Source organism: Nyctereutes procyonoides, unplaced genomic scaffold, assembly GCF_905146905.1.
Source record: "Nyctereutes procyonoides isolate TBG_1078 unplaced genomic scaffold, NYPRO_anot_genome, whole genome shotgun sequence".
In the NCBI taxonomy this organism is placed as follows: domain Eukaryota; kingdom Metazoa; phylum Chordata; class Mammalia; order Carnivora; family Canidae; genus Nyctereutes; species Nyctereutes procyonoides.
This window is the reverse complement of record NW_026575020.1, coordinates 28,640,225-28,663,165: the sequence shown is the minus strand read 5'-3', so window position 1 is coordinate 28,663,165 and position 22,941 is coordinate 28,640,225. Positions and strand designations below refer to the sequence as shown.

The window sequence follows — 22,941 nt, the reverse complement described above, 5'->3', positions numbered from 1 at the left end:
CCAAAGGCAGGCGCCAAACCGCTGCGCCACCCAGGGATCCCTTGAGATACAATATTAATATATTTTCTACTATTAGTAGCAAAGCCAAAACTTGTGTTACTGGTTAGTCATTTTCCTCTCTTCTATGAATGGTCTGTTCATATCCCACAGTTCAATTTTCTATTGAGATGATTACTGTTTTTCACATTTGTTTTGAACTTTTTATTTATTTGAGAGACAGAGTGAGGAAGAAGCTGACTCCTTGCTGAGCAGAGAGCTGGACATAGGTCTCAATCCCAGGACCCTGAGATCATGACCTGAGCCAATGCAGACACTTAACTGACTAAACCGCCCAAGTGCCCGTTTTGAACTCTTTATAAAAAGTTGGCAGCCCTTCATCTGCTCTGTTAGTTGAATGCATTTTTCAGTTTTGATTGTTGTTCATTTTTAAAAATATTTAAGAATAGTTCTACATGGCAATCAGAAATAACATTTCAGGGCAGCCTGGGTGGTTCAGCGGTTTTGCATCGCCTTCAGCCGAGGGCATGATCCTGGAGATCTGGGATCGAGTCCCATGTCAGGCTCCCCGCATGGAGCTTGCTTTGCCCTCTGCCTGTCTCTCTCTCTCTCTCTCTCTCTCTCTCTCTCTCTGTGTGTGTCTCTCATGAATAAATAAATAAAATCTTAAAAAAAAAAATTTCAAGGGGTGCCTGGCTGGCTCAGTCAGTGGAATGTACAACTCTTGATCTCCAGGTTGTGGGTTCAAGCCCCACGCTGGGTGTGGACATCATGTAAAAACAAAATCTTTAGGGGATCCCTGGGTGGCTCAGCGGTTTAAGCGCCTGCCTTCGGCCCAGGGCGTGATCCCAGGCCCCGGGATCGAGTCCCACGTCGGGCTCCCTGCATGGAGCCTGCTTCTCCCTCTGCCTGTCTCTGCCTCTCTCTCTCTCTCTCTCTCTGCATCTCATGAATAAATACAATCTTTAAAAAAAACAAAAAAACAAAAAAACAAAATCTTTAAAAAAAAAAAAAGGAAGAAGAAAAAGAACTAACATTTAAAAAATTTAAATGATGCAATTAAAATACCATTATGAAGCATTCCAATTATCTATCCTACATTTTCCCTAAATTATTAACGTTTAAAGACTGATGATATAAATGAATTACTCTAAAAGGAATAAATGTTTTATTTACCAAATACACAAGGGAAATAATGTAATAAAAATTTTTGTTATTGTTAATTATAACATTAGTTATATTCTACTAGGCCCTTACCAACTACCTATATCTGTCAGGTACTATATATGTACACATTACTTAATTTTAAGCAAAACAATCTTAATAACATAAAAATTTTTCATCCTTCTTCCCAAAAAAGAGAAAATTGAACCTTAAATGTATCATGTACTTTGTCCAAGATAGTCACAAAATTACACAAAAAATTCTATGCTCTATGTTGGGTTTTTTGGAAAGTAGATTCTAGGTTTTACCACAACTGAGTAGCAAAAGTATGGAAGAAGAGTAGAAAAACGATTTTTTTTCCATTCCACAAAATATTCATAGAAGTAATTCATTGAGAAAAGAAAGCTTTATGCATAAGAATGAATAGAACATTATTTATGATAGTACATGACTGGAAATGACATAAAAAAGGAAAATTCACGGTACTGAAAAACTGCTGGCACCAAGTACTCCTTTAATATCTGGTCAGTACTATTTTAAGCAGTTTCTACATATTAACTCATTTAATCCTACCAAAAGCCCTATGAGATAAGTATTAGTTATCTTCATTTTATAGACAAGGAAAAGAAGCATAAAAAGTTATAATTTGCCCATGATCACATTAATTTTGAGTGATGGGGTCAGGACTTGAACCAAGAATATTAACTATCCTACTATATTGCCTTCACATATAAACAAAACAACTAGCTTAAAATCATTAAAAATGATTCATCAGAAACAAAGAAACTGGGCAGCCCTAGTGGCTCAGTGGTTTAGCACTGCCTTCAGCCCAGGGCATGATCCTGGAGACCTGGGATCGAGTCCCACGTCGGGCTCCCTGCATGGAGACTGCTTCTCCCTCTGCCTGTGTCTCTGCCTCTGTGTGTGTGTGTGTGTGTCTCAGGAATAAATAAATAGAATCTTTAAAAAAAAAAAAGAGGGATCCCCAGGGCGTGATCCTGGAGACCCGGGATCGAATCCCACGATGGGCTCCCGGTGCATAGAGCGTGCTTCTCCCTCTGCCTGTGTCTCTTCCTCTCTCTCTCTCTCTCTCTCTCTCTCTCTCTCTCTGTGTGTGTGACTATCATAAATAAATAAATAAATAAAAAAGAAAGAAAAGAAACAAAGAAACCTATTTCTAAAATAAATTTAACAAAAAAAATTATCAAAACTAAATACAATGCTTTTCATTAATGAAAAAGCCACGTGCACATTAAGAGTAAATGGAAGTAGAACTATTAAGTAGTTGCTGAGCTATGTGGCATAATTGTTATACATACAAATTTAAAAACTTCCAATTTGAACATTCTGGTTTTCTTTTTAAGTAGGCTGCACACCCTACATGGAGCTTGAACTCATGATCCTGAGATCAAGAGTTGCATACTCTACTGCCTGAGCCAGCCAGGGGCCCCAATCTGTAATATTTTAAAGTTCACTCAGTTAGATACATTTTAAGATGGGACATTTACAGTTTTGCTTATTCTTATACCACTGCTGCAAAATCAGTAATTAAGACTAGGTTTTGGGGCAGCCTGGGTGGCTCAGCAGTTTAGCGCCGCCTTCAGCCCAGGGCCTGATCCTGGAGACCTGGGATCGAGTCCCACCATCAGGCTTCCTGAATGGAGCCTACTTCTCCCTCTGCCTGTGTCTCTGCCTCTCTTTCTGTGCCTCTCATGAATAAATAAATAAAATCTTAAAAAAAAAAAAAAAAAAAAGACTGGGTTTTTAACCTAGTCACCCTTATGCCTCATGACAGCAGTAAAGTTTTACAGTACACAAGACTATCATGAAATCAATAATTTAAATATATGTCTACATATATTTGAAAAACAGCAATGATTAATCTATTTGGTATGTAATCATTTCAGACTCTATAGTACACATAAGATTTTAAGATTCTCTTCCAATTTCTCTGCAGCCCATCCCATGGGATGGAAGGAAGCTGCTGATTTAGAAACTAAAGAAACCATATAAGGAAAACAGAACAGAATGTTTAATTTGAAAAACAAATTAAGTAGAGTCGCATTTAAGTCATTCCAGTAATTTTTATATTGGACTGCTGCTAGATGATGATACATATGGTCTTAGCAACTTACATTTTCTTAGTAATACCTCTATAGATGAAACTTTTTAAAATTTAGAGCTTAATCTGAAATAAGAGAGAAACTTATCTAAACAATTTTATTTATCTTTCTGCAGTTAGTTTATATATAACTGTTACTGTATCATGTCTGGGTCAAAGGGAATTATAAAAGCAACTTTTTTTCTGGATTAAAAGATAAAACATCAAAATGTGTACATTTATTGTAAAAAAATACAAAAATGAGAGAAATAGCTTATAAAGTGAAAACCTCCTACATTCCCACATTCCTGGGGAGAACTACTGTTTGGAATCAAAGCTAGTATTTAAAATACATCAAGGAGAATCCAATTTCAGTTAAGTCCCCTACAAAATTCTTTTGCAGAATACATGCACCCCCTGAAGTACTAGTATTGTAATCTCATATTTTCATCTATTATCTCTGCTTAAAAGCAAGGCACACTTTTATCTTCATTCCCCAAGAACAAAAATTATTCAAGTACTAGGTGACCTATGGTCTAACACTAAATTAGTGACACTCAATTTTCTCAAATTTATCAGTAAAAATCAGAGATTTTTTTAAGGATTTTTAAATTTCTTTTACCTAATTAATGCTTTTAACAGTTTTGTACAGTACTGTACATCTTTAATTTTGAAAAAAAAATTACCTTAATCGTAGCATCCTCTGAAGCAGAGACCATAACACTGAACACAGGATGGAAAATTACTCGAGTGACTGGACTCCTGTGACCACTCAATGCATATTTTTCTGGTGGACGGGGAATCCATTCTTTTGGGTCTCGTTTCTGACCAAGGGGTCCACCTGACGTAAATTCTTCTTTTGCTTCATTTAGTTTTGATTCTAATTCCATAACCTTGAGAAGGAACACATAGTTATATACAGATAAATTCCAATAAAAAGAATGTACTTGATATGTTTGTTTAAAAACTGCCTTTACTTTGCGTGTATGTAGGATACTTGAAAACATTTCAGTAATTTACAAAGCATTCAACAAATTTAACTAAAAATGATCTATATGATGTATCACCAAAATTTTATTAGTGTAACAAAAATGAAATGAAAAAGATTCACTATGATTGTGTCAGCTACTTAACTAAAAAAAAATTTCAATATATATCAATTAGAGGAAGAGCAGTGCAATAAAGCTAACATTTATTGAGCATCTGCGTGCTAGGTAACTTTTCTAAGAGCTTTTTATGGATTAACTTACATTATAACAATGTTATTTATTCTAACTTTGGCTACTAAAAGTATAAATTTAGGGCCAGAGTAATATTTGTTGCCTTCATTTAACAGATAAAAATAAAAGCGCAGAGATGAAAATGACTTCTCTAAGAGCACACTTTATTTAGTGCCCTTTCCCCAGCATCATATTGGCTACATGCTTTCTTCCCATCTAAATGCACAAATGAGTTTTTTCAGTATCAATTCTTTGTGAAGTCAGGGTTTTGTAGATTCACTGGAGCCAGTATCTGGGTTGCATGTGTTAGCATGTATCAGCAATGACCTGTCTAGGTCAAAGATTTTTTTTTTAATGCATTAAAAATTATTTTTATTGGCCATGCAGAATAACTGATGTTAATATTTTCAAAAAGTTTATGTAAAAACCACTCTAAATACAAGTCAGTTATTATTTATTTATTTATTTATTTATTTATTTATTTATTTATTTATTTATTTATTTTAGCAAGTTACTTTAAAGAAAGAAGACGGAGATACCTTCTTTTGTAATCTAATAACAGATGTCCATTTTTTTTCCAAAAGACCAGCATATTTCTTATCTAATTCTTCATTCTAGAGGAAAAAAAAAAATGAGAACCTTTTGACAAGTGGCTCAAAGTCATTCAGACCGTTCACCTAAAGCCCAAATGTTACTAAATATATGATTATAGAAAAAAAGGGGAAGGGAAGTAGAGTAAAAACCCAGGGCCAAAGTAAACCACATAACAAATGATGAGATTTGTCAATAACTGATAGGACTGTTAACTAATGACACGAGTAAAATCCACTTATTAACTATACTATGAAAAACTGTAAAAAGGCAAACATACCATATCTAATTCAGCTTCCTTTTTAAAAACTGAATACGCCTCTTCGTAGCCATTTGAACGAAGATAATCTGCTATAGCTCGATTTCTGAAAAAAAAAAAATTCAAATGACTTCTAACAAAATCTGATTTTTAAAAAAAATTTATTTATTCATTTATTTTAAAGAGAAAGAGTGTGTGCGCATGCAAGTGGGTGGAGAGGCAGAAGGAGAGGAACAAGCAGACTAGGCTTGATCCTAGGACCTCGAGATCAAAATCAAGAGTTGGACAGTCAATCAAATAAGCCACCCAGGGGCTCCACAAAATCTGATTTCTATATTAAATATTTAAAATCTCATAAATCTTAAGACATTCTTTTAAAAGTATTCCCTTTCAAATCACACAGGTATTTCACAAAAAAAGAAACCCTCCCCCAAGGCCTCTAAAACATCTAGTTCTGTCATAGTATATCCAAAGTATTAAAACATTATTCTTGAGATTTTATGTATTGTTTACCTTACAAGATGCAGGCACTCTATAGATCAAGATATGGCTTACAGAACAGCTATCGATTTGTGACAGTAATCATCAATTTTGTTCATATTTACATTCTGCCTTACTTTACTACTTATGCTAGCAGATGCTCACAGACTAGCAACTGAAATTTACATTTGCACAGAAAATTGTTGTGATAAATTATAATTAATAAGTATTTAATATCAGAGATAACTTTAAACCATTAGAGTGGAAAAGGACACAAGCTATAACTTAGTATAGTATCACAGAATGAGACATTTATTTAGAATTAAAAGAACCTGAAGGTTAGGAAAGCTGAATTAGCAGGTGCCTCTTCATGCTCTCATAATCTTTCAAAGAGAAAATCAGCTACCTCCCTCCTAAAGCAACCTATTCCAATGTCTCTCAACTTTTTTGAGCCTTAAGTACCACTGTGACAGAAATAGTAGTTTGGGATTTCCTTTAAAACATTTTAATTTAAATAACTAGAAAGCTAACATATATCCAAGGTTAAACAAAATTTAAATCTGTTTTAAGTATACAATAAAATATCTTTTCTACCACTGACCCCCAATATTCCATTCCTGAGGTACTTAATCAGTGTTTTGTATATTCAGAGACAATCTACCTACACATTCTTGCATAGTCTAGAGATAATCAGTATTTGTTTCTTAAACAAACTGTAGCATACTACAAATGTCTTACACACAATGTCACATAAACTCAATTTTAGCCATCATTCTTTACCAGCAGACATAAACCTGCCTTAATAAAAAATATTGTATTCCATTACAGACATACACTTTTACTACCACAAACAATACTGCTATGACTACTCTTTCAAAGCCACTGCCCACCCAATGCTTTATAAACACTCTAGTAATATTGTAGAATTGGTGGAATCAAGTTTAATTCAATAGCAGGTTAAAAGTAAAACAAGCAGTGGAGGAAGATAATAGGGAATTACATCAACATTTTATATTCCAGGTAATTATTAGTATACCAAAGATTAAAGCATTAACTAGTGGAAGACAGGGTCAAGCACATCACATTCATGAACACGGGGCTGAGGAAAGATAAATTCTTACTATTATTCTGAATCTGTGTCTGTGTCCTGCTCATATCATACAGCCTGTACCTTCTGGCCTGTTCTCACTAGTGGATAACTTGATTCATAAGTACCTTCTTTACATGAAACTGAAATCTACTTCATCTTAATTTCCACCAAGTAGTTTACTTGGGCTTTCCAAAACAATACAAAATAGGAAGGCAATGGATCTTTCAAAATATTCCATCAAATACTATGTTGTCAAAGCCTATGTTACAAGCCTTCAATAAAAGTATATTTCCCTTGGTTAGAATACCCCAAATAATAAAGGAAACAAAGAAGTTAAAAGACATATCTATTTCTTAGCTTTATTTTCTTCTTTAAAAATGTCAAGGGTAAACAAATCATATATAGTACTTGCAAATATTTAATGTTCCTAACCTAGCTCCAGTCTTACCCTCAGGTCAAGCAAGCCCTAATGCCTGAAACTTTGCCTGAAGACGCTGCACACAGCTTACAATACTGAAGCTCATATAATAGATAATACATATATACACGTAATACATGTACAAATTATAACAATTATGATCTTAATGGACTTATTTTTTATAAAGATAGATAAATGGTGGTACTTTTCCAGATAAGAACAGTTAAAGGAAAAAATACAAAATGACTATTCCTCTTAATTAAAAAAAAAAAAGTCCCAACATTTTCAGATTACCATTGCTAAGCCCTCAGTATAATCTTCTCATACCATGTTCTTTGCCCATAAATTCACATCACCATGTATGCATTATAAAGGAAATGGCTTTTATTTATTTTTTTTTAATTTTTATTTATTTATGATAGTCACAGAGAGAGAGAGAGGCAGAAACACAGGCAGAGGGAGAAGCAGGCTCCATGCGCCGGAAGCCCGATGTGGGATTCGATCCCGGGTCTCCAGGATCGCGCCCTGGGCCAAAGGCAGGCGCCAAACCGCTGCGCCACCCAGGGATCCCAGGAAATGGCTTTTAATCAAGTAACTTGTTCATTTAGTTCACCATTTCTTGAAAATCTTGCCTTGTCAGTTAATCTATGATATCACAGTTATTAATATTCAAACACAATATTCTTTATTTGAGGCACACACACACAGCGAGCAATGTGTGCACATCAGTTGGGGGGGGGCAGAGGAAGAGGGAGAAGCAGACTCCCCGTAGATCAGGGAGCTGGATGCCAGGCTCCATTCCAGAACCCTGAGATCACAATCTGAGCTCAAGGTAGATGCTTAACCGAATGAGTCATCCAGGTGGCCCTCAGACACAATATTCTATGAGGTAGATGTACCAAATTTTATTTAAGCAATTATCTACTGTTGGACTTTAAGGTTGTTTATAATTTTTCACCATTATAAACAATGCTGCAAATAAACATTCATATAAAGCCTTTTACATGTCTTTACAATAGAGTCAAAAGATGCTACAGATTGGATATGTGTGTGTCATCCCCCCACCCTCCCCAATTCTTATGTTCAAACCTAATATGGTATCTGGAGATGGGGCTTTTGGAGGTACTTAGGTCATTAGGGCAGAGTCCTCCTGAATGCGATTAGTGCCCTTATAAAAAGTGACTATGGAACCAGGAAGCAAATCTGCTAGTGCCTTGAAACTGGACTTCTCAGAAATAAATCTCTGTTATTTATAAGCCACCTAAGTTTGTTTGTTTATTTTTTAATATTTTATTTATTCATGAGAGACAGAGAAAGAAAGAAAGAAAGAAAGAAAGAAAGAAAGAAAGAAAGAAAGAAAGAAAGAAAGAAAAGAAAAGAGAAAAGAAAGAAAAGAAAAGAGAAAAGAAAAGAAAAGAAAAGAAAAGAAAAGAAAAGAAAAGAAAAGAAAAGAAAAGAAAAGAAAAGAAAAGAAAAAAGAAAAGAAAGAGGCAGAGACACAGGTAGAGGGAGAAGCAGGCTCCATGCAGGGAGCCCGACACAGGACTCGATCCCAGGACTCCAGGATCACGCCCTGGGCCGAAGGCAGACACTCAATTGCTGAGCCACCTAGGTGTCCCAAGCCACCCAAGTTTATAATATTTTTTAAGGGATCCCTGGGTGGTGCAGCGGTTTGGCGCCTGCCTTTGGCCCAGGGCGCGATCCTGGAGACCCAGGATCGAATCCCACATCGGGCTCCCGGTACATGGAGCCTGCTTCTCCCTCTGCCTATGTCTCTGCGCCTCTCTCTCTCTCTCTCTCTCTCTCTCATAAATAAATAAAAATTTAAAAAATAATAATAATAATATTTTTTAAGAGTAGCCTGAATAAAGATAAAAAGTTATATACATTTTTAGGACATTTTAATAGCTACTAAAAATTTGTTCCCTAGGGTTGTACCGATTTATATTCCTATCAATAGTTATGAATGTCATCTCTTTACCATTTTTACTTTTCAAACATTTGGGTTAGCATTTACTGACTTAAAACCCAAGTTTTTATCCTTTGATTCTGCTTATGTAACTTTTATAAAAAGTGGACTAGAGAGCAGTCCCGGTGGCTTAGCGGTTTAGCGCCACCTTCAGCCTGGGGCATGATCCTGGAGACCCCGGATTGAGTCCGCTTTAGGCTCCCTGCATGGAGCGTGCTTTTCCCTCTGCCTGTGTCTCTGCCTCTCTCTCCTTCTGTGTTTCTCATGAATAAATAAATAATTTTTTTAAAGTGGACTGACTAGATATTAAATTTTTAAAACTTCTGGGATCCCTGGGTGGCGCAGCGGTTTAGCGCCTGCCTTTGGCCCAGGGCGCGATCCTGGAGACCCGGGATCGAATCCCACGTCGGGCTCCCGGTGCATGGAGCCTGCTTCTCCCTCTGCCTGTGTCTCTGCCTCTCTCTCTCTCTGTGACTATCATAAATAAATAAAAATTAAAAAAAAATTTTTTTAAACTTCTGCAATATTTCTAAGTTCTATGTAGCTTTACCCAACATCTGCATTTTATTTTTTTAAAGACTTTAGTTTTTTGAGAGAGAGACAATGAACATACAGTGAGCAGGGAGAGGGGCAGAGGGAGAGAGACCCAAAGCAGACTCCTGACAAGTGTGGAACCCAACAGAGGGCTCAATCTCATGACCTAGAGATCATGACCTGAGCCAAAATAAAGGGTTGGACACTCAACAGACTGAGCCACCCAGGGCTCGATATCTGCATTTTAAAGATGTTGTGCTGTGTGGTGTGGCAAATGCAATTAATTAGAAAGATGGAGGTGATTCCAAATGTGTGTAAAGCAGCACCCCATTATAGTTGTATATCACATTTATAGTTTTCATAAAATGTTATAATTTAAAAAACATTCACTGTCTCTTTTGATCCTAAAACAATCCAGTTAAAGTAGGTAGAAAAGTCTATTACCCCTATATTATATATTGGCACACTGATTTATCAAGGCCACAAAACTAGGAAGTAGTGAAATAATCTAGGATAATAATTCCAAAAAACATTTACTGAGATGGGGAACATATTGGCTAAGCAGGTAGAGAGAGCTCTGCACCTCCCTCCTTAACTAGAGTGGTTCTATTTTTCTCTATTTCTATATATATTTTTGTAAGTGCTTAAAAATGGACTTTTAATGGGGTGCGCCTGGGTGGCACTGTCAGTTAAGCATTCCAACTCTTGGTTTCAGCTCAGGTCATGATCTACGGTAGTAAGATCGAGGCCCACATCAGACCCTCTGCTCATTGTGGAGTCTGCTTAAGACTCTCTCTCCCTCTCCTGCTGAATCCCCGCCTCCAGTGCACATAAACTCTAAAATATATAAATAAATATTTTTTTTAAAAAAGCATTTATACTGCTTTTTTGGTTTTTTTTTTAAGATTTTTTATTTACTTACTTGACAGAGAGTGAGTAAGCACAAGCAGAGGAAGCAGCAGGCAGAAGGAGAGAGAGAAGCAGGCTTCCTGCTGAGCAGGGAGCCTGATGTGGGGCTCAATCCCAGGACCCTGGGATCACAATCTGAGCTGAAGGCGGACATTTAACTGACTGAACCATCCCGGCACTCCAACTTATACTGCTCTTTAAAAAGCCCTACACCCATACCCTTGAAGCCAAAAATGACTCACACTTTTAACCACTAGACTTTTGTTTTGGTAATTGACTAGACATGAGAGATGGGAAAACACAGTTAATTCACAAGTTTCTAGTGAATTGTAGTACCATTCACATGGAAAGAAAACACAGGGGAAAAAAGAGGAAGAAGAAAAAGAGATAATATAATAAGTTCAGTTTTAAAGCTTCTGACTTGAAGTAGCTATATTTAAAGATACTTAAGAGGTAATGAGATATACAGATCATGGCTTGAGACAGGCTTAAAAAACAGGATTTGGTAAAATAGCAAACAGGGAGCAGTTGATTCAAACCACATAAGTGGTGAAAGACAATTCAGAAGAAGGTATGTAATAGGGGGGAAAAAAAAAGGAGACCAGAATATAACTGATGGAACCTTGACAAATACCAACATTTAAGAACAAAGAGTCTGGATGGCTCAGTCAGTTAAGCATCTGACTCCTAGTTTTTGGCTCAGGTGATGATCTCAGGGTCCTGAGATCAAACCCTACACCAGTCTCCTCCCTTGGTAGGGAGTCTCCTGGAGATTCTCTCTCTTTTTCGGTCTCCCTCTACCACTCCCCCAACTAATGCACATGTGCTCTCTAAAATCAATCAATAATTAGAGATGTCAGCAAAGCAATGGAGAAGGAAGCTTCAAAGAAATGGTGATGGGGGCAGCCCCGGTGGCGCAGCAGTTTAGTGCCCCCTGCAGCCCAGGGCATGATCCTGGAGTCCCAGGATCGAGTCCCACGTCAGGCTCTCTGCATGGAGCCTACTTCTCCCTCTGCCTGTGTCTCTGCCTCTCTCTCTCTCTCTCTGCATCTCTATGAATAAATAAAATCTTAAAAAAAAAAAAAAGAAATGGTGATGGACAGCAGTGATAAACACATGAAAGAGGTCAAAGTCTAAAAGGTGCCCAAGGAACCTGACACTAAGAGGTCCCTGTCGACTTCAGCAAGCATAGTTTCAGAACCTCAAGTGGCCTCAGTATTCCCATTCCACAGTAAGGTTTCAAATAAGCAATATAAAACACTGGAGTTGGGGAGCAGCAGTGAGTTTTGAGAATATCAGGGATAGATTCTCTTTTTATTTAATGAGGGTAAATGCTTGGTTAATATGATATATGAGAGTAGGTTTGGAAAGAGATATCACAAGGCATTAATATCATAATATACAACAACCAAAGGGCAAGATACATATACAGAAATATAGCAAACAACTTAGAACTTAAGTTTAAATAAGTCTCATGCCATTAGAGATAGTTGAACCTAGTGAATGCAGAACTTCTACCAGGGAAGGTGTATCACTATCACTTAAAACAAGGGTAAGGTTAAGAGAATCTCTTGGATCTAACAGCCTAACGACACTTCTAGAGTTTGCTAATTCCAGTTGTTAATCTAGAGTTGATTTTCATCAGTTTTATTAAGGACGGAAGACTTTTTTAAAGTTTTAATTTATTTACTAATGAGAGACCCAAAGAGAGAGAGGCAGAGACATAGGAAGAGGGAGGAGAAGCAGGCTCTGTGCAGGGAGCCCGATGTGGGACTCGATCCCAGGACTCCCAGATCACACCCTGGGCTGAAGGCAGACACTAAACCACGGAGCCACACAGGGATCCCTAACAATTTTGGTCCTAATGACCATATCATGTTAATCTTTTTTTTAAAAAAACACTTTATTTATTTGAGAGAGAGAGAAAGAGAGAGAGAGAGAGAGGCAGAGAACCAGAGGGAGAAGCAGGCTCCATGCAGTGAGCCAGATGTTGGACTCGATCCAGGGTCTCCAGGATCATACCCTAGGCCAAAGGCAGGCGCTAAACCACTGAGCCACCCAGGGATCCCTAACAATTTTGGTCCTGAAGACCATATCTTGTTTATCTTTTTTTTTTTTTTAAGATTTTATTTATTAGAGAGAGTGAGCAGGAGAGAGAGGGAAGATAATTTGAAGCAGACTCTCGGCTGAGTGCATAGCCCAACATGGAACTCAATCCCATGACCACAAGATAACCTGATCCAAAACCAGGAGAGTCAGGGATGCCTGAGTGGCTCAGGAGTTGCTCAGGGCATGATCCTGGGGTCCTGGGATCAGGTCCCATATTAGGATCCCTGCATGGAGCCTGTTTCTTCCTCTGTGTCTCTGCTTCTCTCTCTCTCATGAATAAATTAAAAATAAAATATTAAAAAAAAAAGAGTCGGAGCCTGACTGAGCTACTTAGGTGCCCCTAGTTATCTTTAAAGATGCTTCCACTTACTTCTTTTTTTTTTAATTTTTTATTTATTTATTTATGATAGTCACACACACACACACACACACAGAGAGAAAGGCAGAGACATAGGCAGAGGGAGAAGCAGGCTCCATGCACTGGGAGCCCGACGTGGGACTCGATCCAGGGTCTCCAGGATCGCGCCCTGGGCCAAAGGCAGGCGCCAAACCGCTGCGCCACCCAGGGATCCCCCACTTACTTCATTCTTGTTAAAGAATGCTGAAATACAGTTTTTGAAACAATCAGCAATTTTGAAATTTTTGATTCAAATTCACAAATGAATTATGTGTTTTGGTTTACTGGTTTATTGTTTTGAAGGGTCTATCATGAATAACAGGAAAAAAATACCAGTACTCTTTCATTCTAGAGTGGCATTATTTATTATTTGGAATGATCAGAATATGATGCATTCTACTGAATGAAAATATTTCAATTAAAAATCCATTTTCGGGATGCCTGGGTGGCTCAGTGGTTGAGTGTCTGCCTTTGGCTCAGGGCGTGATCCTGGGGTCATGGGATTGAGGCCTGCATTGCGCTCCCCGCAGGGAGCCTGTTTCTGTCTCTGCTTCTCTCTGTGTGACTCTCATGAATAAATAAATCTAAAATAAATAAAAATAAAAATAAATTTTCAAAAAATAAAAAGACTGGGGGTGCCTGGGTGTTAAGTGTTTGACTCCAGATTTTGACTTCGGTCATGATCTCAGAGTGGTGGCACTGAGTCCCATGTGAGGAGTCCCTCTCTCTCCCCTCTGCTTGCACTGTTTCAGATAAATAAATAAAATCTTAAAAATTATTCAAAAGATAAAATATAACACAAACAGAACATTTAAACCCCCCCTTTGAAAACTCAGAAGGCCCCTTATAATATTTTACTTCAAGGCAATACTTAGAAACTTTAGTGATCATTGTATGGGAAGTGATATTATAGGCAACATGGTCATAGGCTCTATGATTATCAACTTTTTAAAGTTTAAAAAGCAGCAGAATGTCAAGCTAAAGTGGAGAAAATATATATTAAGAAGTTTATATTTAAAAACACAGTTGAGGGCAGCCCGGGTGGCTGAGTGATTTGGTGCCGCCTTCGGCCCAGGGCATGATCATGGCGTCCCAGGAATGAATCCCACGTCAGGCTCCCTGCATGGGGCCGGCTTCTCCCTCTGCCTGTGTCTCTGCCTCTATCTCTCATGAATGGATAAATAAAATCTTAAACCCCCCCCACAGTTGACCCTCTATACAACACGGTGTTTTGAACCGTGTGAGTCTACTTAATATTGTGTGACTTTTTTTTTCAGTACATACAGTATAGTCCGGTAAAGAGATTTACTCTTCCTTACGATTCGCATCCCCCTCCTTTTTTTGATAGAGAGATACAACACAAGCAGGGCAGAGGGTGAAAGGGAATCCCAAGCCGTTCCTCAGGGCAGAGCCTGACTCAAGGCTTGATTTCACAACACTGAGATCATGACCTGAGCTAAAATCAAGAGCCAGACACCCAACTGACTGAGCCACTCAAGCACCGCCCTTATAATTTTCTTAATAACACTTTCCTCTCTCTAACTTACTTTATTTTAAGAATATAGTATTTAACATACACAACACACAAAATATGTGTTAGTCAGAGGTTGATGTTATCAGTAAGGCTGCTGTTCAACAGTAGGCTATAGTAGTTAGGTTTTAGGAGGAGTCAAAAGTTATACATTGATTTTCAACTAAGCAAAGGGTCAGAACCCCAACCCCCATATTGTTCAAGGGTCAACCATATTTACTTTAAGGTCAATGAAAAAATATGTATGTTTATGTATATAAAAACCTGAAATTGATAGTATGTGAATTACAGTTACATTCTTATTTCAGCCCCAGCATCTAATTCATTATTTTGCTTTTGTTGCCTGGGATGAAGAAAATTCTACTTCACACACGTAAGTGGTATATGCAGTAACTAGATTTAAACAACTCAACTGCAATCTCTTGAGTATTCTTCAATTAAACTGAGCCAAAATATTTTAAAAGGAATGGGAAATACCTATTTGAAAACTGAACCCCCAAGATCTAAACATTGCTCTTGTTTCTATTATAGATCCTAAAGACAGACAAAACGTGTTCAAAACTTTAAACCTTAAAACTACCAGTAATAGGATATTGCCATGATGCAAACTATTGTGCCTACACTTGTCTTTACAACTATTTCCAACATGATGACAATGTGTACCCATGCTAGAGCCTTGTCTGGCATCTAACTCAACTCCATGAACATGTGTAGTGTAGTGTATTCCAAGGTACAATTTTACATATACAGGTAAGTACAGATCTTTATTATTATTATTTTTTTAAGATCAGGACAGAACAACTTTCCAATCAATGCTAAATATATATAATATTCAAACATATGCACAGGAGAAACCTGAACACCTCAATAGCAGAGGTTAGTTTTTCAAAGCAAAATACAGCTTTAAGATACATTATAGTCATGAAAAGACATGGAGAAACCTTAAATGCATATTGCCAAGTCAAAGAAGTCATTCTGAAAAGGCTAAATACCATATGAGTTCAAATTTCTGGATGGCAGAACTATGGAGACAGTAAAAAGATCAGGATCTTTTCTCCAAGGGATGGACAAATAGATGGAGCCCTAGGGAATTTTAGGGCAGTGAAGCCTATATAAGTACAGCAAAATTAAGAGGTTAAAGAAAATTAACCTTAATGTGTTGATCAGAATTAGCTAACAGAGATAAACAATAAATTATCCAAAAAGTGTTTCAGATCACTTTATGAAGATTGTCAGTTCACCGGAAGAGGATCTGGAAAGTTGAGAGGCAACATGCTTCAGGGCAAAGGACTATAATGGTATGACAGAAAGGTGTTCTAAGACAGCACACTTAATTTCACTATCCCAACTTACTCTTTCCCACAAATAAAACTATCCTCAAAGATGACTAAGAAGAAAGGATGCAACTTAAGAGTCCATGAACATTTTCTTAAGAGAAGAGGAAAAGTGTGCATGGCTGACTCAGTCAGTACAACATGCAACTCTTGATCTCAAGGTTGTAGATTTGAGCCCTACACTGGGCTTGACGATTATTTAAAAATCTTTTTTAAAAAAAGGGAAAAGAAAAAGAAAAAAAAAAAAAGGAAAAGAGAAGGGGGAAAACTAACAAAGCAAATAAAATACAGGAATGCATTCTTTAGAGAGGAAGAATAACCCCAGAAAGAAGTGGGAAACCATATAACTTTATACTCTCAAACAAAATCTATGGTAACATAAAACTAAACATATAAAAAGAAAAGGAATCCAAAGATATGATATGATATAGCCAAATAGAATAAAAGAAAATTTCCCTAAAATAAAGAGCACTCAAAATCTAGCTTGGTGAATATAAACACAGGAGAAAAAAACCACTATGGATAAGCAGGCAGAAAAGTAAGGAGAAATACCAGGCTAAACTAAAACTTCTCCATTGCAAATCATTTTCTTTCCTTTTCTTTTTTTTTAAAGATTTTATTTACTTATTCATGAGATACGGGCAGAGACACAGGCAGAGGGAGAAGCAGGCTCCATGCAGGGAGCCTGACGTGGGACTCCATCCCAGGACTCCAAGATAACACCCTGAGCCAAAGGCAGACGCTCAACCATTGACCTATATGCCTATTCCAAAAATACTGTAGTTAACTACCTTTATAGCAATGTTTAGATATCTGGTACAATTAGTTCCTTTCTCAATGATCTTTTAAAAATTTATATGTAACTATTTTTCTTCTTTTTTCTCTTCCAGAAGAATTTCAGAATCAAGCTAGTCAAATTCATGAAAAAATCTGTTTCGATTTTAATTGGTATTGTATTTAACTTTATTAATATTTGGGAACTCTGACATCTTTCCATTATTCGCTTTTTTTCCCCACTAGAAACAGGGCAAAGAAATCTTTTCTACAACATTACTCAGTAACAAAAACTATTTTTGTATGCCATCTTATTTCTGGACACCAATTAAATCCAGTAATTCTAATTGTTGATTCTCTGTTTTTTTTAAAAGATTTTTATTTATTTATTCATAGAGACAGAGGCAGAGAGAGAGAGAGAGAGAGAGAGAGAGAGAGAGAGAGAGAGAGAGAGAGGCAGAGGGAGAAGCAGGCTCCATGCAGGGAGCCCGACGTGGGACTCAATCTCGGGCCTCCAGGATCATACCCCACGCTGCAGGTGGCACTAAACCGCTATGCCACAGGGGCTGCCCATGATTTTTATTTTTTTAAGATTTTATTTATTTGAGAGACTGAGAGCATAAGCAGGGGGGTTGGGAGGAGAGAGGGAGAAATAAGACTCCTTGCTGATCAGGGAGCCTGTGATGCAGAGTCCTCCAGTCCTCCATCCCAGGACCCTGAGATCATGACTTGAGCTAAAGGCTGACAACCAACTGAGTCACCCAGGGACACCTCTCTCTTTGATTTTCTATATAGATGCTAGCACTTACAAGTAAGTTTGTTTTCTTCCTTTCCAATAGTTCTATCTAGTTCTTTTTGTTGCCTTATTGCATTGGTTAGATTGTCAAGTCCAAGTTTAATGGTATCAGAAGCATGGTTACTCTGGCCTTGTTCTTGACTTTCTTGGAAATGTACCTTAATATCTCCAGTATTTTCTCTAAATTTCAGGTAGAGAGACTCAATCTCAAGTTAAGAAAATACCCTCCTTCCTCCTTTTCTAAGAAAAAACAAATTTTTAAAAAGATCTTAGGTAATCTTTACACCCAATGTGGGGCCCGAACTTAGAACCCAGAGTTCGAGTAGCATGCTCTACTGAACCAGCCAGGCATCACTTTAAGAAATTTTTAACAATCCTGGGGCATCTGGGTAGCTCAGTCAGTTGAGCATCTGACTCTTGATTCTCACCTCAGGTATTATCTTGGGGCTCCACACCCAACGTGGAGCCTACATAAAAGAAAAAGAAATTAACAAAAGTGGGCATTAAAAATATTTCTTTATCTTTTGCTGAGAATATGATTTTTCTCCTACTATTAATGTAGTAATTACATTAAAAGGTTTTTTTTTCATTAACAGGTTTCTTAAGGTTGAAACCTCTTATGTTTTTGGCATATATCATACTTGGCCATAACTAACTTTTTTCATATGTATAACATACTCATTTGTTATATTATTTTATATTTTTTATCTGAATCCATATAAAAATTAGCTTGTAATGTTCTTTATTATTATCCTCTTACCTAGTGCTAATGGCGCTATCCTAGCCTCATAAAATAAGCTCTTTTTTTTTTTAAATAAAATAAGCTCTTAAGTATTCCACCTTTTTCTATGGTGTGGAAGACAATCTGGAAAGTTACTGGTCCTTAAAGAATTAGGGTCTAGGCTTAGAAACTGCCTGAACTTGATGTCTCTAGCTATCTTTACAATTTCCTCTAAAGTTAATAATCTATTCAAGTTTTCAACTTCTTCCTGAAGCAATTTTACTAATGATTTTCTTAGAAAATCACCCTGGTAATTCAGATTTTCAAATTTAATAGAACATTTTCATAATTTTGAAAATCACCTGAGTTCATTTTATGTTGCATTTCTCACTACTATATTGTTCATTTGTGCCTTTTCTCCTTATTCATCAGTTTTATTTTATGGTTTTCTTAAAAGCTAGTTTTTAGGGGTTTCTGGCTGGCTCAGGAGGTGAACGTTTGTCTTGGGCTCAGGTCATGATCCTGGGGTCCTGGGATCAAGTCCTGCATTGGGCTCCCTGCAGAGAGCCTGCTTCTCCTTCTGTGTCTCTGCCTCTCTGTCTCTCTCATGAATAAATAAAATCTTAAAAAAGAAAGAAAAGCTAGTTTTTAATTTTGCTAATCAAGCTTAACAAGTTATATTTTCTATGTTACTAATTTATGCTTTTTAAAAAATATATTAATTCTTTGCCTCTGCTTTGCTTTCCTTTGGGCTTATTTTGTTCTTTTTTTTTTTTTTTAAGTTTACTGATTTGTGAGAGAGAGCGCACACGCATGCAAGTATGCTCGCACGCAAGTTGGGCAAGTGGCAGAGGGAGAAGGAGAAAGAGAATTTCCAGCAGACTCCCCACTGACTGTGGAGTTCGATCTCACAGCCTTGAGATAGTGATCTGAACTGAAATCAAGAGTTGGTCGCTTAACCTACTGAGCCACTCAGGCACCCCTGTTGTTCTTGAATTGAATGTGTAGTTCACTTCTGACCTTTGGTTGTTTTGTTTTTGTTTTAAGATTTTACTTATTTATTCATGAGAGGCACAAAGAGAGAGGCAGAGACACAGGCAGAGGGAGAAGCAGGCTCCATGCAGGGAGCCTGACGTGGGACTCGACCCGGGTCTCCCGGATCATGCCCTGGGCTGAAGGCAGTGCTAAACCGCTGAGCAACCGGGCTGCCCAATGTTTTGGGGTTTTAAAGAATGATTGGATTTATTTGAGAAAAAGCAAGTGAGAGAAAGAGAGAGAGAGAATGAACAGGAGGAAGAGCAGATGCAGAGGGAGAAGCAGACTCCTTACTGAGCAGAGAGCCCTACTTGGGGCTTGAGCCCAGGGGCCCTGAGATTGTGACCAGAACTGAAGACAGATGCCCAACTGATTGAGCTACCCAGGTGCCCCTCTGACCTTTGGGTTTTTTTTGTTTTTTTTTTTAATTTATGACAGTCACAGAGAGAGAAGGAGAGAGAGGCAGAGACACAGGCAGATGGAGAAGCAGGCTCCATGCACCGGGAACCCGATGTGGGATTCAATCCCGGGTCTCCAGGATCGCACCCTGGGCCAAAGGCAGGCGCCAAACCGCTGCGCCACCCAGGGATCCCTGACCTTTGGTTTTTTAAAAGACTCAGACAATCCAATTTTCTGTATGCTATGTTGGTTTTTATTTATTCTTATTTTTTAAAGATTTTATTTATTTATTCGAGAGAGAGAGAGAGAGAGGCAGAGACACAGGCAGAGGGAGAAGCAGGCTCCATGCAGGGAGCCCGATGCGGGACTCGATCCCAGGACTCCAGGATCAGGCCCTGGGCTGAAGGCAGGCGCTCAATCACTGAGCCACCCAGGGATCCCCTATGTTGGTTTTTATAAGTAACCTCATTATTATTGATTTCATTTCCTAAGTTTCATTTTGTTCTCTTAACTCCAAAATATATAGAAAATTTTAAAAAAGATTTTAGTTATCTGAGAAGGGGGGAGAGAGAGAGAGAGCAAAGGGGGTGAGGAGCAAAGGGAGAAGGAGAAGCTGACTCCCCACTGGGCAGTGAGCCTGATGCAGGGCTCAATCCCAGGACCCTGAGATCACAACCTGACCACCTGAGCCAAAGGCAGATGCTTAACCAACTGAGCCACCCAGGCACCCCAGAAGTGTATTTTTATTTTTTTTATTTTTTTTATTTTTTTAAAATATTTTTTAAATTTTTATTTACTTATGATAGGCACACAGTGAGAGAGAGAGAGGCAGAGACACAGGCAGAGGAAGAAGCAGGCTCCATGCACCGGGAGCCCGACGTGGGATTCGATCCCCGGTCTCCAGGATCGCGCCCTGGGCCAAAGGCAGGCGCCAAACCACTGCGCCACCCAGGGATCCCAGAAGTGTATTTTTAAATGTCTATTTGAATAGATTTCTCTTAGTTCTCCTTTTGCTATTTATTTTTATTTTATTGCATTATGGCCAGCAAATGAGGCCTATGTGATATCTGCATTTTTGGAATTTGAGATTTTTATTTGCAGTCTTTCACATGGTAATTTTTTCCTTAATATTTGTAACTCTGAGTGTGAAAAAAATGTGTAACCTAAGAACTATGTATTTATTTTTTAAAAAAGATTTTATTTACTTATTCATGAGAGACAGAGAGAGACAGAGAGAGACAGAGAGAAGCAGGCTCCACACAGGGAGGCTGATGTGGGATTCAATCCCAGGACTCCAGGATCATGCCCTAGGCCGAAGGCATACACTCAACCGCTGAGCCACCCAGGCATCCCAAGAATTGTGTATTTATGGAAGCAAAAAAAAAAAATTAATCTCTAACATGTGAAGACTCATGGAGGTCCCTTTAGGAATCCATCTTGAAAAAGAAACATAATGAAAAAAATCTACCCAACTGACAAGAGTAATCAAAGGAAGAACAGAAAAATGTTTCAAACTCAATCAAATTGTATACATTAAGTATATACAGTTCTTTGTATGTCAATTACATTACAATATACCTGTTAAACCAAAAAGGGAATACAAGAATGGGAAAGTTGTGGAAAAAAGAATTCGGGGTGAGCAACAAATTAAACAAAGTGTAAATATTATCAATGAGGACAACCTAAAAAAAAAAAAAAGACTTTCTTCATTTTCCATGGAAGATCAATGGGTAAAATTTGATACAGAAATAGAGGTGTGGGGCACCTGGGTCACTCAGTTGTTGAGCATCTCTTTGGCTCAGGTCACAATCCTGGAGTCCTGGAATCAAGTCCCGCATTGGGCTCCCTGCAGGGAAGCTTGCTTGTCCCTCTGCCTATGTCTCTGCCTCTCTCTGTGTCTCTTATGAATAAATAAATAAAATCTTTAAAAAAAGAAATAGAGGGATCCCTGGGTGGCGCAGCGGTTTGGCGCCTGCCTTTGGCCCTGGGCGCGATCCTGGAGACCCGGGATCGAATCCCACGTCGGGCTCTCTGCATGGAGCCTGCTTCTCCCTCTGTCTGTGTCTCTGCCTCTCTGTCTCTCTCTCTGTGACTATCATGAATACATAAATAAAATTAAAAAATTTAAAAAAAAAAAGAAAAAAAAAGAAATAGAGGTATAAGCTTATTTTGCTAAAAGTAACTTTGAGATGGGGCACCTGGGTGGCTCAATGGGTTAAGCATTCAACTCTTGATTTCAGCTCAGGTCACTGAGATAGAAAGAGCCCTGCATCTGGCTCCATACTCAGTGGAGTCTACTTTTCTCCTTCTCCCTTTCCCTTTCCCTCTGCACCCACCCCCACAGACATTCTCCCTCAAATAAAAAAATATATTCTTTAACAAACAAAAAGTAACTATAAGATGAACTGACAGATAATGCCATTTTCAAATTCACATAAAGACTGACAAAAATTATTAAAAACAGGATGCAAAATACAGTTCTATTTTACAAATCTTAAGGAAAAAAGATGTGCAAGACATTTTTGTAAATATGTGAAAGGGGATCCCTGGGTGGCTCAGCGGTTTGGCACCTGCCTTTGGCCCAGGGCGCGATCCTGGAGTCCCGGGATCGAGTCCCACGTCGGGCTCCCGGCTTGGAGCCTGCTTCTCCCTCCTCCTGTGTCTCTGCCTGTCTCTGCCTCTCTCTCTCTCTCTCTCTCTATGTCTATCATGAATAAATAAATAAATTAATTAAAAAAAGTAAATATGTGAAAAATATCTGAAAAGATTATACTATCGAGGCAATGGTGGCTACCACTGAAAAATGGGACTGAGAAACTGAGGAGGGGGTAATGTTTACATTTTGATATATAAATTTTGGTAATAGAATTGTGTTTAATGAATAGTGAACTTAAAATTGGGAAACTCGTTCTGCCTCTGTTACTAGTCATGACACTGGTAATTTTAATTTCTCCTATCATCAGTTTATCTGTAAAATAAAGATATTTGTCATATCCACATAAATGATTTTGTTATTATTCAATATTTATATGCCTCAGAGTAGTAAAACAAAGAAGGCAGGCAATATACATTTGCTGAGCTGAATCACACTTAGCAGTACTGCTCAAATTACC

General features: G+C 37.9%; 1 protein-coding gene across 2 annotated transcripts in view; it reads right to left on the bottom strand.

Moving 5' to 3' along the window:
* Window positions 1-22,941, bottom strand: part of PAFAH1B1 (platelet activating factor acetylhydrolase 1b regulatory subunit 1) — an 83,845-nt gene that overhangs the window by 20,603 nt on the left and 40,301 nt on the right. For both annotated transcript variants that reach the window (XM_055321877.1, XM_055321885.1), the window contains exons 3-5: window positions 5,354-5,438; window positions 5,022-5,096; window positions 3,949-4,155 (exon numbers count right to left, since the gene is read on the bottom strand). In XM_055321877.1, the coding sequence (XP_055177852.1) occupies window positions 3,949-4,155; window positions 5,022-5,096; window positions 5,354-5,438 (367 nt within the window). The remainder of the gene's footprint in view (window positions 1-3,948; window positions 4,156-5,021; window positions 5,097-5,353; window positions 5,439-22,941) is intronic.